Genomic DNA, 12,151 nt, shown 5'->3' with positions numbered 1-12,151 from the left:
TTCGTTGGTACATTCACGATGCCATCGACAAACCTTACAATCCTCCGCGAAGAGAATCCACTACTGATGTGACCATAATGGACACTGCTAGCATGGTTCAACTTGTAACGAGAGCTGCGTTGTCGGCACCTGCACTGCCTCACGAAGTGCAGGTCCTCAATGAAGCTATTCTTGCAGTGTCGGTCTTGAGTATTGCGGGCGCAGGATGGATCATTTTAAGTTTCTGCGTAAGTCAATGATCAGTATCGTAAAGGATATGGTGACTTATGTTGATCGTTCGCAGCTGTTCAAAGAAGTGAGGACGTTCCGCCATCAGCTTATTCTGGGGCTCGCGATCTCGGACTTCTTCATGGCCGTCAACTTCTTGTCATCATGCGCGGCAAATTTGATTGGTTATAATATCGGAAAGCATCAAGCATTCTGCAGCTTCAACGGCTTCATGACACAGTTCTTCGTCGTGCAGAGTACGTCTTCCGCCCGCAACAGTCCGTCAAACCTAACCTGAACAGCTGACTACTGGGTGATGACTATTGCGATCTGCACATTTCTGATTCTTGCGAATTACAAACATCAGGTGACCTGGATGCAAAAACACCGGATCCTACTGTGGTGTCTACCATGGGGATTTTCAATTCTGTGGGCTGCGCTGGGTGTCGGGTTGGATGGCTACAGCGACATTGGAGCTTGTAAGTAATTGTGTCTGGACAGTCATAGCATGCGCAATAAGACTAATTGGCCACAGGGTGCTGGTTTGGCTCCGACAGAACTAGACTTCTAGTCAACTTTGTCCCCAGATGGGTCATCATAGTCGCGATGCTAGGCCTCTACGCCCATCTTTATCGCATCATTCACCTCGCACATGAGCAATTCATCTCCTTCCAAGACGAGAGCTCGTCGCGTGGCCTCGCCGGCATCTCATCAGAAACCGAGAACGGTTCGTCAACGCGGCGCATCGGCCGCCCTTCGGCCTCTATGCACATAACCAGCAAAGATGGTACAATCGAAGTCGAGCGGTACGGAACCAACGGAAAAACACACGCAGACCGTCCGAGCTCTGTGCTGAAGAAGCTAGCTAAACAGATGATGTACTATCCTCTTGCGTATATGTTGATCTGGACAATTCCGACGTCCATCCGGATATACCAGAGTGTAAAAGGGGTGCCAGCGCCTTTTGGCATTGCTACTGTCGACAAGGTCAGTAGTTCATGCGCCATTGGAGATCTCAACATCGCTAATGATAGCACAGGCATGCATCGTAATTCAAGGCTTCGCGGACGCTATCATCTACGGCTTTAACGAGTCCTCGAAGGGCGTATGGCGCAACAAATTCCGCAAATCGCCCCCAGTAATGGACGTCACGCCTATGCAAGTGAACGTTGAGCATGAGATTCGGGTGGAACGTCTCTCGACGATACACACTGAAAGCGGAAGAAGCTCCGTCTACATCGTGTGAGACATGTCGCACCACCGCTTCTTCCTTCTATTTGGTATTGTCTAAACAACCGAAAAAAAGGTCCCTTGAAGTTGAGCTTCAGATAGATTCTTGGGTCTTTGTGTCCATACTGTAAAACACAACTATAGGTTCTCAATTGCAGTACCCACCAAAGATGACCGCTATTTGCATTGCCAGAAACCTCCTCACTCTTGTTACACCAGCCCGAGTCGATGGGCGGAAACAATAGCCGGTCAATACACGCAATCAGATCATGAGGTTGAACACCGTCATCCTTGACTCTTGTTATTTGTTTCACGACGTCCCCATGACATACAAAATTAGACCTGACTGGTCTTGCCCTCCAGCGACACGTCCTCCAAACTACTGTCATGCCATTCGTCCTCTTCGAGGTGAACTTGTGAATAGATTGCCTGATGTTTTTCATGACGTGGTGCCAACCATTTCGTCAAGTACGTTCTGTCTAGCTCTTACAGTCCCTGATTCAGGCTGTCCATCACGGATCACGACAATTCACATGGTCGTTCCTAGCTCCTGTTGCGATCCTTGCTTTTGTTATCTCTACAACTTCCTGGAGCCGTCCTCAAGCAGAACTAAACATACCAAGCGCACATATTACCCTTTCCAGCTTAGTCCGCCTCGCGTCCCAAATTTCATTCGCTCGCCGTCAACGCGCATGCATATTAGCATCATATTGCCATCACACCATCCCATCCCATGCATATTCCGTCTCCTACTTGTTCTTCTCAGTCCTCCTCGGCACCTTCAGATCAAAGATGGGTAGTCGAACTTGTCACACCCGAGACGACCGACGAAGTCGTAACCTTCATCAACAACGCGCGTCATGACATGTTTCCCACGTTGCATACCCAGCTCGCAGATGATGTCGCTCGCTGGGTGCAAAGCGGCTGTTTCTTGCTTTCCCGAGAGACAGCCACCCACAGGATTATAGCAACGGTTGGCTACGTGCCGTATGATCACCGCTTTGCAGGTCTGCACTACCACGACATGCATACTGTAGAAGTCGTGCGGTTGTATGTTTTGCCCGTCTATAGAAGAGCTGGACTTGGTGCACGATTGTTTGAGGACTTGAAGAAGAGGGCTGAAGAGCAGGGGGTGCAGAGGCTGTATTTGCATACGCATCCGTTTTTACCTGGTGCGGTGGAGTTTTGGGAGACGAGGGGGTTTGAGGTTGTGGGCGTGGAGAAGGATGAGGTGTGGAGAACGACGCATATGGAGATGCTGCTGAGACCGAGATGATGGTAGTCCCAGGGGGAGGGCGGTTGAAGGTGGTGCAGGAACGCTTTTATTGAATCGGGATGGGCATCGCAACGGTTGTACTGCCTGTGGTGGACCAGATTGAGGCTGAGCTTATCCAGCCTTGAGTACACGTCATTTGGAAGGTACATTGCAGCACTCAAGAGCAATTTTACGGGCGACCTTGAAAGAAGGAAAACGAATCGCACGTAGGGGTCATGTCCGGTCTCAGACACGGGTCGGCTTCGCTTCTCGCTCTGAGTCTCCCCATCCTCCTCCCGGCTTCGCTTCTCTCTCTCGGGCTCCACATCCCCCTCTCCTTCTGCATCTCGTCCCCCAAGCTCTTCCACTTCCGCTCGACGAGGTCGATCAAATTCGGCCCATCTTCTTCCCAGCTCTTCCATATTCCATAGTATTGGCCCAAATGCGCCACCCACTCACGTCGCCGTCTAGCCAATCTATCCTCAACGAGATCCGGTTCCGCCTGCACAGCCAACGCTTTGCGCGCCTCAACGATGCGATATGAAGTCTTGATGAACTCGTCTCCCGGCTCCTTTCCGTCCATGCCCATGACACAGTGGAATTGCACAATGGATATCTCAGTCGCGATAACGTTGTTCTGGAACTTGTATCTCTCGTGATCTCCTATTTTGCTGCGGTCCAGATGAGGGGATGGTCAAGGCCAAGGTTTGTCTGGGGGCCAGTCCGGGGTGGATGGATCATCGCTGGAGCTGGAAGTGGCGGGCTCCCTGCCCGGTGTTCTGACAGCGGGAGGAATTGCATAGGGCAGTGGGGGTGTGCCTGAAGGGAGGTCATCTGGATGCGAGTCCGACTCGCTGTTGGATTGCATGTTGTTCTTTACAGCGATATGACTTAAGATGCATTCTTACTGAGTTCAAAAGGTGATGGGAGGGCCTATGTAGTCGACCCATTGGATGTTTGTTAGTAGACATTTGCGAAGTTCGCAGCCCAGTCCTGCTCCTATGGGCGTGACCTACCGCAAGCTTTGCCTATCCCACATTCTATCATTGGTGGCATCCGACTGAGCAACAGTGGTTTGGCGACGCAAAGTTACCACTTTATTATGGCCTTCTAATGCACATGTGGATGACAACATATATATGGGAAGCAACGTCCTGTAATCATCTTTGGTCAAGTAGTGACAAAAGCGAGCTACCTGCCGGCATGTAACAATTACACCGGTCTGATGATAGGCATGCAAGACGATGCTGCTACAACAGTATGGCGTTTTGTAATTGTACTTCTTGTGGTGTGTGAGGATTATGGGTGAAAATGGCAGGTAGAGATAGGAAATACCCAGAATAGGAAAATCGCATGGAATTTCGCTGGAACGGGAAGGCCGCTGTGTATTGTAAACACGAACCTTGCATGTGCATTTAGGGCCATGTCGGCTCAACAATTTCCGCCTACAAGTGTCGGCCGAACCCTCACAAATCCCTTACCTTCGTAGTCTACCTTCTAGTCAGTTGAAGTTTTCATGTACGTTCCAATCACCAACGCCTTCCGACCTCGGAACTAGACCCTGGGCCGAGGCAAAACGGGAAACACCAACCAGGTCCAAGCGCCATTCACTGACCGCAACATCATCGCATTGCGCGCGTCCAGCACCAGACCGCCTAGCGCCTCTTGGATGTGGAGCACTATGTATTCGTCCGCAAGGTCTGCCGCATGCAGGCACGCCGCTTTTTGTGGCCGTCGGAGCCAGGGTGTACCTGTCGCGCCGGTCCGAAAATATTTCCCGAATATAAGACCAGACGTCACCGCCAGAGGTACCTTGCAAAGTCGAGCAAGGTGGCAGAGTACTGTTTCTGAAGGTAATTTCCAAGCATATCCCAATCCTCCATGGATATCTGTATGCTTGGAAGCGCATATCTAACTCAAGCACAGCATCCCAAACCACTTCCAAAGGAACGGCAGAACCACTTCCCAAACCCAAACGCCCGCTCTACGTCCGCCTTCCCATCACCCTCGCCCTTTCTCTCCTCACCTTCACCCTCGGCTTCACTATGGCCGCCGCCCCTACCGCCCCGGTCCTTAAAGACCTCATAACCCCTCCCACCGACGAGGAAACCCTCTCTCTCTACACACCCGCCACCGAGAAAGCCGCCGCAATCGAGAAAGCCCTCTTCGAGCACCCGCTCACGCGCTCCCTCATGCAAGATGAGAAGTACATCGCCTCGCGACCGCACCTCAAGATCCCCGCGCAGCTGCGCGCGCAGAGCCTCACAGGCGGCACGCTCATGGGGGATGACAAAATCGAAGTTCCGCCCGTGCAATTCGGGACCGAAGATGGCAAATCTTTCGTGTCCCTGCAGTACATCGGCACCGCTTTGTGCGGCCACCCCGGCATCATCCACGGGGGGTTGCTCGCCACGCTTCTAGATGAGGGACTCGCACGATGCTGTTTCCCCGCTCTGCCCAACCGCGCGGCTGTGACGGCGAGTTTGAAGGTGGATTACAAGGCGCCGGCTATGGCGGGGCAGGTTTTGGTGTTGAGGGCGGAGACGACGAAGGTGGAGGGACGGAAGGCGTGGGTTAAGGGGCGGTTGGAGACGCTTGTGGATGAGAGCAAAGGGGAGAAGCCGCTTGTTGTGACGGAGGCGGAGGCGCTGTATATTGAGCCGAAGATGGCGAAGCAGATGAACCTGGTGAAGGGTTGAGCGACAGAGGTCGACACGAGCATTGGGCGGCGTTATTGGTGTTCATAGAGGCAAGAGGCAAGAGGTGGAGAGCTGTAATCTTGTAGCGGCCTTGTCGTCGTAGATCTAGACGTCTGTAATATGACTGTATCGCATGTTCATCCCAGGACTAATTCATACACTCGTGGACTGCCAGCTCAGCAGCATACATCCCAGGCGTGACTTGTGTAGATCTGTTCACCACCCACCAAGTATAGCCATCCTCAACCCCTCGTAATCTGCCCTCACATGCTCCGCCAATAGTTCCGCATCCAAGAGCACATCCTGTCCATCATCTGTCCTAATTAACATCACCGTCTTCCCGAACATCAAGTTCGCTGGAGTGTCCTCTGTACCGCCCTCTGTACCATGTACCGGTCCATACTCCAACCTCCCCAGCTCGTCAAAAGACGCCCACTCCAGCCAATGGCTCATCCACTCTTTCCTCTTCCTTCTCAGGATGTCTTCGTGCCAGGCGGCGTCTATGCTCTTCGCAAGAAAATAGCAGCGATCAACAGTCCGAATAACAGCTTTGATCGCCTCGTCTCCAAGTCCGGCGTTCACGCAATAAAACTCCAGGATGATAATCTCAGTGACAAAGCGTGTGATAGCAGCGGCCTTCGCCCTCTTAATCTCTTTGTCTTCTTCCTCGTTTGCAGAGCCTGGAAACGAAGGGTGGACAGCCCACGGACTCCAAGTATTCCAATGTACGCTCCATTCACTCCTTTTCTCGTCGAGCACTTTGGTGAAGAGATCGGGGTCTTGGCTCATGGCTTGAGATCGGCGGACATTTATGATGGTCATCAGCCTGTTCTTGGAGTTGGAATCGATCTTGGCGTGGGCGATTGGGTATTGCAGGAGGGCGATCTCGAGGGCGAACATGTGGACTGATTTCGTTGCTTCGTCGGTTGTCTTGTTGGTGATTACTTTCGTGATGGGGGTTGGGGAGTTTGCGTCCAAGTAAGACATCGTAGTAATGTTGCTTCGTGCGACTTGTCTACCAGAATGGTCGGTATCAAGTTGATGGTGGGCCTGGTACTCGTTATCCAGGTCGAAGGAGTGCTCTGGTCGTGTGTGAAGCGTCTGGTGTATCTTGACAGAGGTTGAAGTGGCGAGTGCTGGGCGAGGAAACGAGAGTGTAGTAAGAACGGCCATATTTATATCGGAGGCCCGCCGAGGTGTCAATTATGCTTGGGTGCGGTTTGAGGTGGAGCAATCGTGCTGATGTTTGGTCCACGAGCTGGGTTTTTGAGGACGCTCAAGATTGTCGTTGCTTCCATGGTGACTGAAGCTTTGCCGCCACTGTTTAATTTGTTCACGCCGCATGCAACATGCGCTAGATTCAGCGATCGTAAAGGTGGATCCAAGTACTGAAACTCGACGGTGAACCAGGCTTTAGAGCGCACTCGCCAATGAGACCATCATGAGTCGTGATATGCTTCGCGTCTGTTGACGTTGAGCAAGACATTCACGTGTGCAGCCAGACATCTTGTGTCCATCGAAAGACCCGTCCACGCCCATCTAGTACTGAGCCTTGACTGTTGCCGGATTCATGACAGGCGCTGTGTGTGGAAAAGAGCTGGTTAATAGCAGCCCTGCGTTGGCGAAGAAGTGAATGACACTCCATGTTGGCGCAAAAGTGAATGATACTCCCCTGCCGTGCGTTAGAAAAAAAAGCCATTAGCAAAAAAGCCATTTCACCCGCAGGCCCCGGCTCAAACTTGTTTTGATTCGGCCTAGAACCGGTGCACTGTCAACGAGTACTAATGTAGTGGTTTCACCCAACTACGCCAGACTCTCTATGTGTCGGTCGAAGGATGAAAGCCATGCCGATTAACGCGTTTATATAGTCGTATAAGTTTGTTGCCTTCTCCAGTATGGCAAAATGCTAGGTGTGTGTGTGTGTGTGTGTGCGGATAAGGAAATAAGGAAATTGTCACTCACTTCACTCGCTCCGTCATTCACCAGCGCCACTCTTTCACTTAGTGAACAGCAAGGACCATCTCGACCTTGTCCTCAATCCAAAGCCTAGGCTCTCAGTCCAAAAGGAGTGGGATATCAGCCAGCACCTACATCAGACCTGGCGGGGTGGAGAAGGAATGGGCGCTTTCTAGTAGAGGTACTTACCGTGATGCCTCAAATTCTGCAGTCCACGAGAGGCTAACACGAGGACTTGAGAGATAGACGGACCAGACGAAATCTTGGACAAGATTAGAGAGAGTGCAACGGTAAGGAAGAGGAGGGGTGAGTTAAAGAGGCAAAAGTGTGTACCTGTGAGCCATGTCCGTTCAAGAACAAAAAAAAAAGAACAAGAAGAAGAGGAATATGCAAGCTATCTCTAGAAGAACAAGATAGCCATTGCGGACCGAAGGTGGCCGTCGAGATAAGGAAGGAGTATGTGTCGCTGCATTTAGAGGAAAGAACGTATCGCGGTTCAGCATGACATGAAGTCTTAGATGACCAATTCGAAAATATCCAGAAGGAAGAAATTGACCGAAACGCAGAACATGAACAGCGACTAAGTTTTCATCCAATACACATGGTCGTATCATCTCAATTGCCCGCCCTCACCCCTATCTACCCACACTATACACTCTACATTTCCCACTAGTCTCACGTAATCAACACATCCACCCTCTCATCTTTCAAACGTAATATACAAGGATAAGAGTGGGGAAGTGTATCGTAGCCTCATCGTGCCACTTCCTAAGCTCACCGTACATGAGCACATGCGAAAGAACAGAAATTACATGCCCTGTATTCAGGGAGCAACAGCGGTAGTAAAACAAGTCAAAAAGGACCTTTTGAGAGACGCCTGAATATGCCGGAAGACCGCCGGTGCCAGATGAGACAGATAGAAAACGATGCCAGAAAAGGTACAGATTTTGGTACAAAGCAAGATTGGGGAGATGGTGGACGGTGGGATCAAGCGAGTTGCTCAGTAGTAGTCTCTCGCGCTCTTCTGCAGCTCGATGAATCTCCAGCCTCTGGTCTCAGGGTTGCTGACGTCTTCTGGTATCCTGGTCACACCGATAGCATATGTGACCTGCTGGACTTTGTCGTCCATACCGGCAGCGAGCTCGCCGGTCTTCTTGTTCCTGTAGGTGTGCACTTCTTGCGTCCTACAGGTGAGGATGAATACAGGGATCTCTCCAGGTTCTAGCAACTTGGCATTCAGGATATCAACGCCACGGATATCGACAATCTTGCCGTCCGACTTCAGGCCTGCGGTCGTGTATTGTTGCATCAGGGCCGCATATACCTGATATTGCGCTGCGGACAGCCAGAGCTTCAGGGTCTCGACGTCGCCCTTCACATACGCGTCTAGGACTTCTGGAAGTATGTACTCTCGCATTTCCGTTAGGAAGGGCTCGAGCTGGAAGTTAGGCTCCATTTCGCGGAACTTTTTAATGACCATGGCGGTCTCGTTCTCGGCAAAGAAGCCAGTGAATCGGTCCGTGATGCTGCGAGCGGTCGAGATGAGAGGGTTCTCCGACTCGTTGTACACATCTTTCATGCCTGAGAATCGTCGCATGATTGGGGAGTTATCTTTGAAATCCCGCCAGATTTCTTTGTATTTGGCATCCTTGTGCAGGGTAACGTTGGTACCAGCTCTGGTATCTGTTAGCAACGAAGTAATCATAGTAGTAACGGCATCTTACTCTGGATCCTCCTCCATCGGCTCCATCGGCTTGCCTCCGGTTCTCTGCAGTTCGTTGAGTTCCCTCAATTCCCTTCGCTTCTTGCGCTCCTCCTTCTCGACCCAACCTCCGTATCTTGACGAGCTACCATCATCCACGGTCTCCTTCACAGCCTGGAATGCCTTGGACTGGCGCACTGGGCGCGTGACATATTCGAGACCAGTTCCAGTCACATTCGCGACCTTACGAACGCCCTTCACAGGCATCGTGTCCCACGTCCATGCTGCACCCTGACCAATAGCCTTTCCTGTGGTCTTCAGAGCTTCGGCGGTTGTGGTCTTAGCCGCACCCGTCACCTTGCCGTAGGTTTCGGCAGCCTTCTGGACACGAGGGTTCTGCGTAAAGTCGTGTACGCTGCCCGACAACTGCTTTGTACCCTCGTTCCACTCCTTCGACGCCTGGAACTCGGTCTTCAGCGTTTCCGTGAAAACCTGCCATGGCGTCTTGTCACCGTGAGGCGGAGGTGGGGGCTTGTCATCCTTCTTCTCTTTTTTGCCCTCCTCACCCTCCTTCTGTTCGCTGGATTCTTCCTCACCGGCCTTCTTCTCCCCAGATTGTCCCTTTTCCTGCTCGCCTGCTGTCTCTCCCGCCGCGCCCTCCGATGTCGCAGATTGCTTGGTTTGCGATTTTGGGTCGTTTACATCTGGCTCAGGCTGCTTTTGTGCTTGTTGAAACTGCGCCGAGCGGGAGGAGAATTGACGGGCGTATACGGAGGTAGTTCGGAAGAGAACATCCTGCGGGAGGAAGTTGCTTCTGAGAAAGAGGAGCGGGGAGCTTGCGGAGTCGGAGGATGATAACGATCTCTGAGAAGTCGGCAATGACCGCGAAGTCAGAGGCGTTGTGGATATCCGCCTATATGCGGCTGCTCGTCCGGTGATGCTTGCGGGAGAGGGTTGGGCGCTCCATCGTGCCCTAGCCAAAGTGTTCGCAGCTGATGGTCGCATCCTATGTAAAACCAGACGATGTGACGGCACAAAGAAACAGAATATCGAACTGCCGGGAGGATGAAGAATGCACAATGGAGGGATGGTGACGGCAGGTGGGAGGAGCGCAGGCGGCAAGATGTTTTTTCGGAAGGGTCGACCCTATGATGGGCGCTCGGGCCTTCCGCAACTTTTGCTTCGACCTACCTCACCAGCATTGCTCCCTAGCTGGCACTCCCCACTCAATTCCTCCAGCATGGCCAATTCTACCGCGCTACGCGCCTTCCGCTCCGTCTGCGCATCGTGTCGCACTTCATTCCCTACCGCGACACCTGCGCTCGCCCGTCCCCTCTCTCAGAGCCATGCGGTCCGCGCAGCAAAGGGAGATAGTACCATGGACAAGAATCTCACAGCCATCGACCAGCACATGTTCAGCCGTGCGAGTTCTCTAGGAAGTGTGATCCCAAACAATCCCAACGCAGACTTCGGCAACTTGGCAAAGGGGGAATGGGAAGAGGATGACCGACACCACCTCCACGTCTATGCGCACAAGCACAACACACACATCACACTCACCGACCCGAAGCGGAACCCCATGGTCTCAGTCTCATGCGGAAACATTGGGTTCAAAAAGGCGGGACGGGGCTCCTACGATGCGGCATACCAGCTCACAGCTTTCGTCATGTTGAGAATAAGGGACATGGGATGGCTGCCGAGGATCAAGAAGATTGAGCTGGCGTATCGTGGTTTCGGAAAGGGAAGAGAAGCCGTGACCAAGGCGATTCTGGGCAGTGAAGGAAAGGACATACGGCCGTTGATCAACAAGCTATCGGACTCGACGCGGTTGAAGTTTGGTGGCACGAGGAGCAAGAAGCCGAGGAGATTGGGCTAAGACATGTTTGGAAAGAGATTTGTGTGGGATATTTGTATATTTGGCTGCTGTTTGCGCATTTTGCGAGAATTCAGCCATCTCGCGCGTGGTGGAAAATACCTGTACTATATCGCATCACTGGAGTACAGGAACATTGTAGCATACGGACATGTATCAGCAAGGTGTACACATATGAAACCGGAAGATTGTTGACGGATTGTCATGTTATTCTCTTGGGGAGCGGTGCTCTTTCAGCTGCAGGTATCGCCCGATTCTCAGTGTCCTTGACGATTCTTGGTGCATGATCTCCGGACGCATACCGAGGATGCCCTCTTGCGCCTCTTTGCTCACTTCCACCGCTAACGCTAGATAACCTCTCCTCCTGCGCGTACTCCCAGTCCTGCGCGTCGTCCTCGGTGGCCCGCAGGCGCCGTCTTTGTTCATCGTGTCGTAACATAGACGATCTTTCGTCTTCGAAGTCCTCGTCAAGGAGCTCTCCATCCGCAGTATCATGATCCGGTGGTGATATCCATTCCCGTGGCACAACTATTCTGAATCAGCTGCTGTTACGATAAGAGTAAAAGGGTGGGTACGCACCGCATGGGAGAGCTACGCCTATGCTAGCGGCGCGGTTTAGCCAACTTGGCGCGGAGCGACTGGTCAGTTTTTGACAGAGGTAGGAGGTGAAGTGGTTGCAGTTCTTGGTGAGGAGGTTGTAAGAGGTTCCCATGAATTGTTGAGAGGCCTGCACAAGTTAGCCGAGGGTTTGGTAAAGGCACAGTATGGCCGTGTTACCTCGTGTATTATTGCATCCAATTCTTCTTGTGGCCGAAAGGAGAATCCATGAAGGATCGCTTGTCGAAAGGTGCCGCCTGGTGGTTCTTGTCCGGGCTTGGTGTAGTAGACTCCACTAACGCCGCGCTGGTCATGGCCACCGTACGCATACTCTCGGTCGCCAATAACGACACCCGAATGCAGGAGAGAGCTGCCGATAGCCCATAGCACCGTGGACACCTTTCCTGGGGGCAGCAGGTCGTATATGTGTATCTTGATCTCCGTCTTTTGTAGTGAAAGGGTATTGCGGTGATTGGAAGAGCTCTTGCGGGTCGGTTTGGGGCGAGAGGAGGAAGACATGTCGGGTCGTATGATGCGACGAGTGGGCCGTGGCTTCGTGCAATATATATGCGTTGTGAGTTTGTGAACCACGGTATCGTTCGCTCAGCAGCTCACGCGAGCTCCTATCGGAC

General features: G+C 52.3%; 6 protein-coding genes across 6 annotated transcripts; 3 read left to right on the top strand and 3 right to left on the bottom strand.

Moving 5' to 3' along the window:
- Positions 1–235: 235 nt before the first annotated feature.
- On the top strand, positions 236–1,453 carry N0V89_005146 (uncharacterized protein; the record flags this gene model as incomplete). The annotated part of the gene is made up of 4 exons (XM_056213924.1): positions 236–464; positions 510–686; positions 743–1,194; positions 1,247–1,453. 4 exons carry the CDS (start codon positions 236–238, stop codon positions 1,451–1,453), a joined length of 1,065 nt encoding a protein of 354 aa, XP_056071191.1.
- A 3,120-nt stretch (positions 1,454–4,573) lies between these two features.
- On the top strand, positions 4,574–5,391 carry N0V89_005145 (uncharacterized protein; the record flags this gene model as incomplete). The annotated part of the gene is made up of 2 exons (XM_056213923.1): positions 4,574–4,583; positions 4,619–5,391. 2 exons carry the CDS (start codon positions 4,574–4,576, stop codon positions 5,389–5,391), a joined length of 783 nt encoding a protein of 260 aa, XP_056071190.1.
- A 216-nt stretch (positions 5,392–5,607) lies between these two features.
- On the bottom strand, positions 5,608–6,564 carry N0V89_005144 (uncharacterized protein; the record flags this gene model as incomplete). The annotated part of the gene is made up of 2 exons (XM_056213922.1): positions 5,608–6,492; positions 6,559–6,564. The coding sequence occupies 2 exons, from the start codon at positions 6,562–6,564 to the stop codon at positions 5,608–5,610; spliced, it is 891 nt and encodes a 296-aa protein (XP_056071189.1).
- A 1,783-nt stretch (positions 6,565–8,347) lies between these two features.
- TIM44 (protein translocase subunit) lies at positions 8,348–10,054 on the bottom strand (the record flags this gene model as incomplete). The annotated part of the gene is made up of 2 exons (XM_056213921.1): positions 8,348–9,023; positions 9,072–10,054. 2 exons carry the CDS (start codon positions 10,052–10,054, stop codon positions 8,348–8,350), a joined length of 1,659 nt encoding a protein of 552 aa, XP_056071188.1.
- Positions 10,055–10,289: 235 nt separating this feature from the next.
- N0V89_005142 (uncharacterized protein) lies at positions 10,290–10,925 on the top strand (the record flags this gene model as incomplete). The annotated part of the gene is made up of 1 exon (XM_056213920.1): positions 10,290–10,925. The coding sequence occupies one exon, from the start codon at positions 10,290–10,292 to the stop codon at positions 10,923–10,925; it is 636 nt and encodes a 211-aa protein (XP_056071187.1).
- Positions 10,926–11,124: 199 nt separating this feature from the next.
- Positions 11,125–12,038, bottom strand: N0V89_005141 (uncharacterized protein; the record flags this gene model as incomplete). The annotated part of the gene is made up of 3 exons (XM_056213919.1): positions 11,125–11,450; positions 11,502–11,649; positions 11,700–12,038. The coding sequence occupies 3 exons, from the start codon at positions 12,036–12,038 to the stop codon at positions 11,125–11,127; spliced, it is 813 nt and encodes a 270-aa protein (XP_056071186.1).
- Positions 12,039–12,151: the final 113 nt, after the last annotated feature.

The sequence above is a fragment of the Didymosphaeria variabile genome, assembly GCF_027946475.1.
Source record: "Didymosphaeria variabile strain IMI 356815 chromosome Unknown scaffold_4, whole genome shotgun sequence".
NCBI classification, from domain to species: domain Eukaryota; kingdom Fungi; phylum Ascomycota; class Dothideomycetes; order Pleosporales; family Didymosphaeriaceae; genus Didymosphaeria; species Didymosphaeria variabile.
This window is presented reverse-complemented; position numbering and strand designations above follow the sequence as displayed.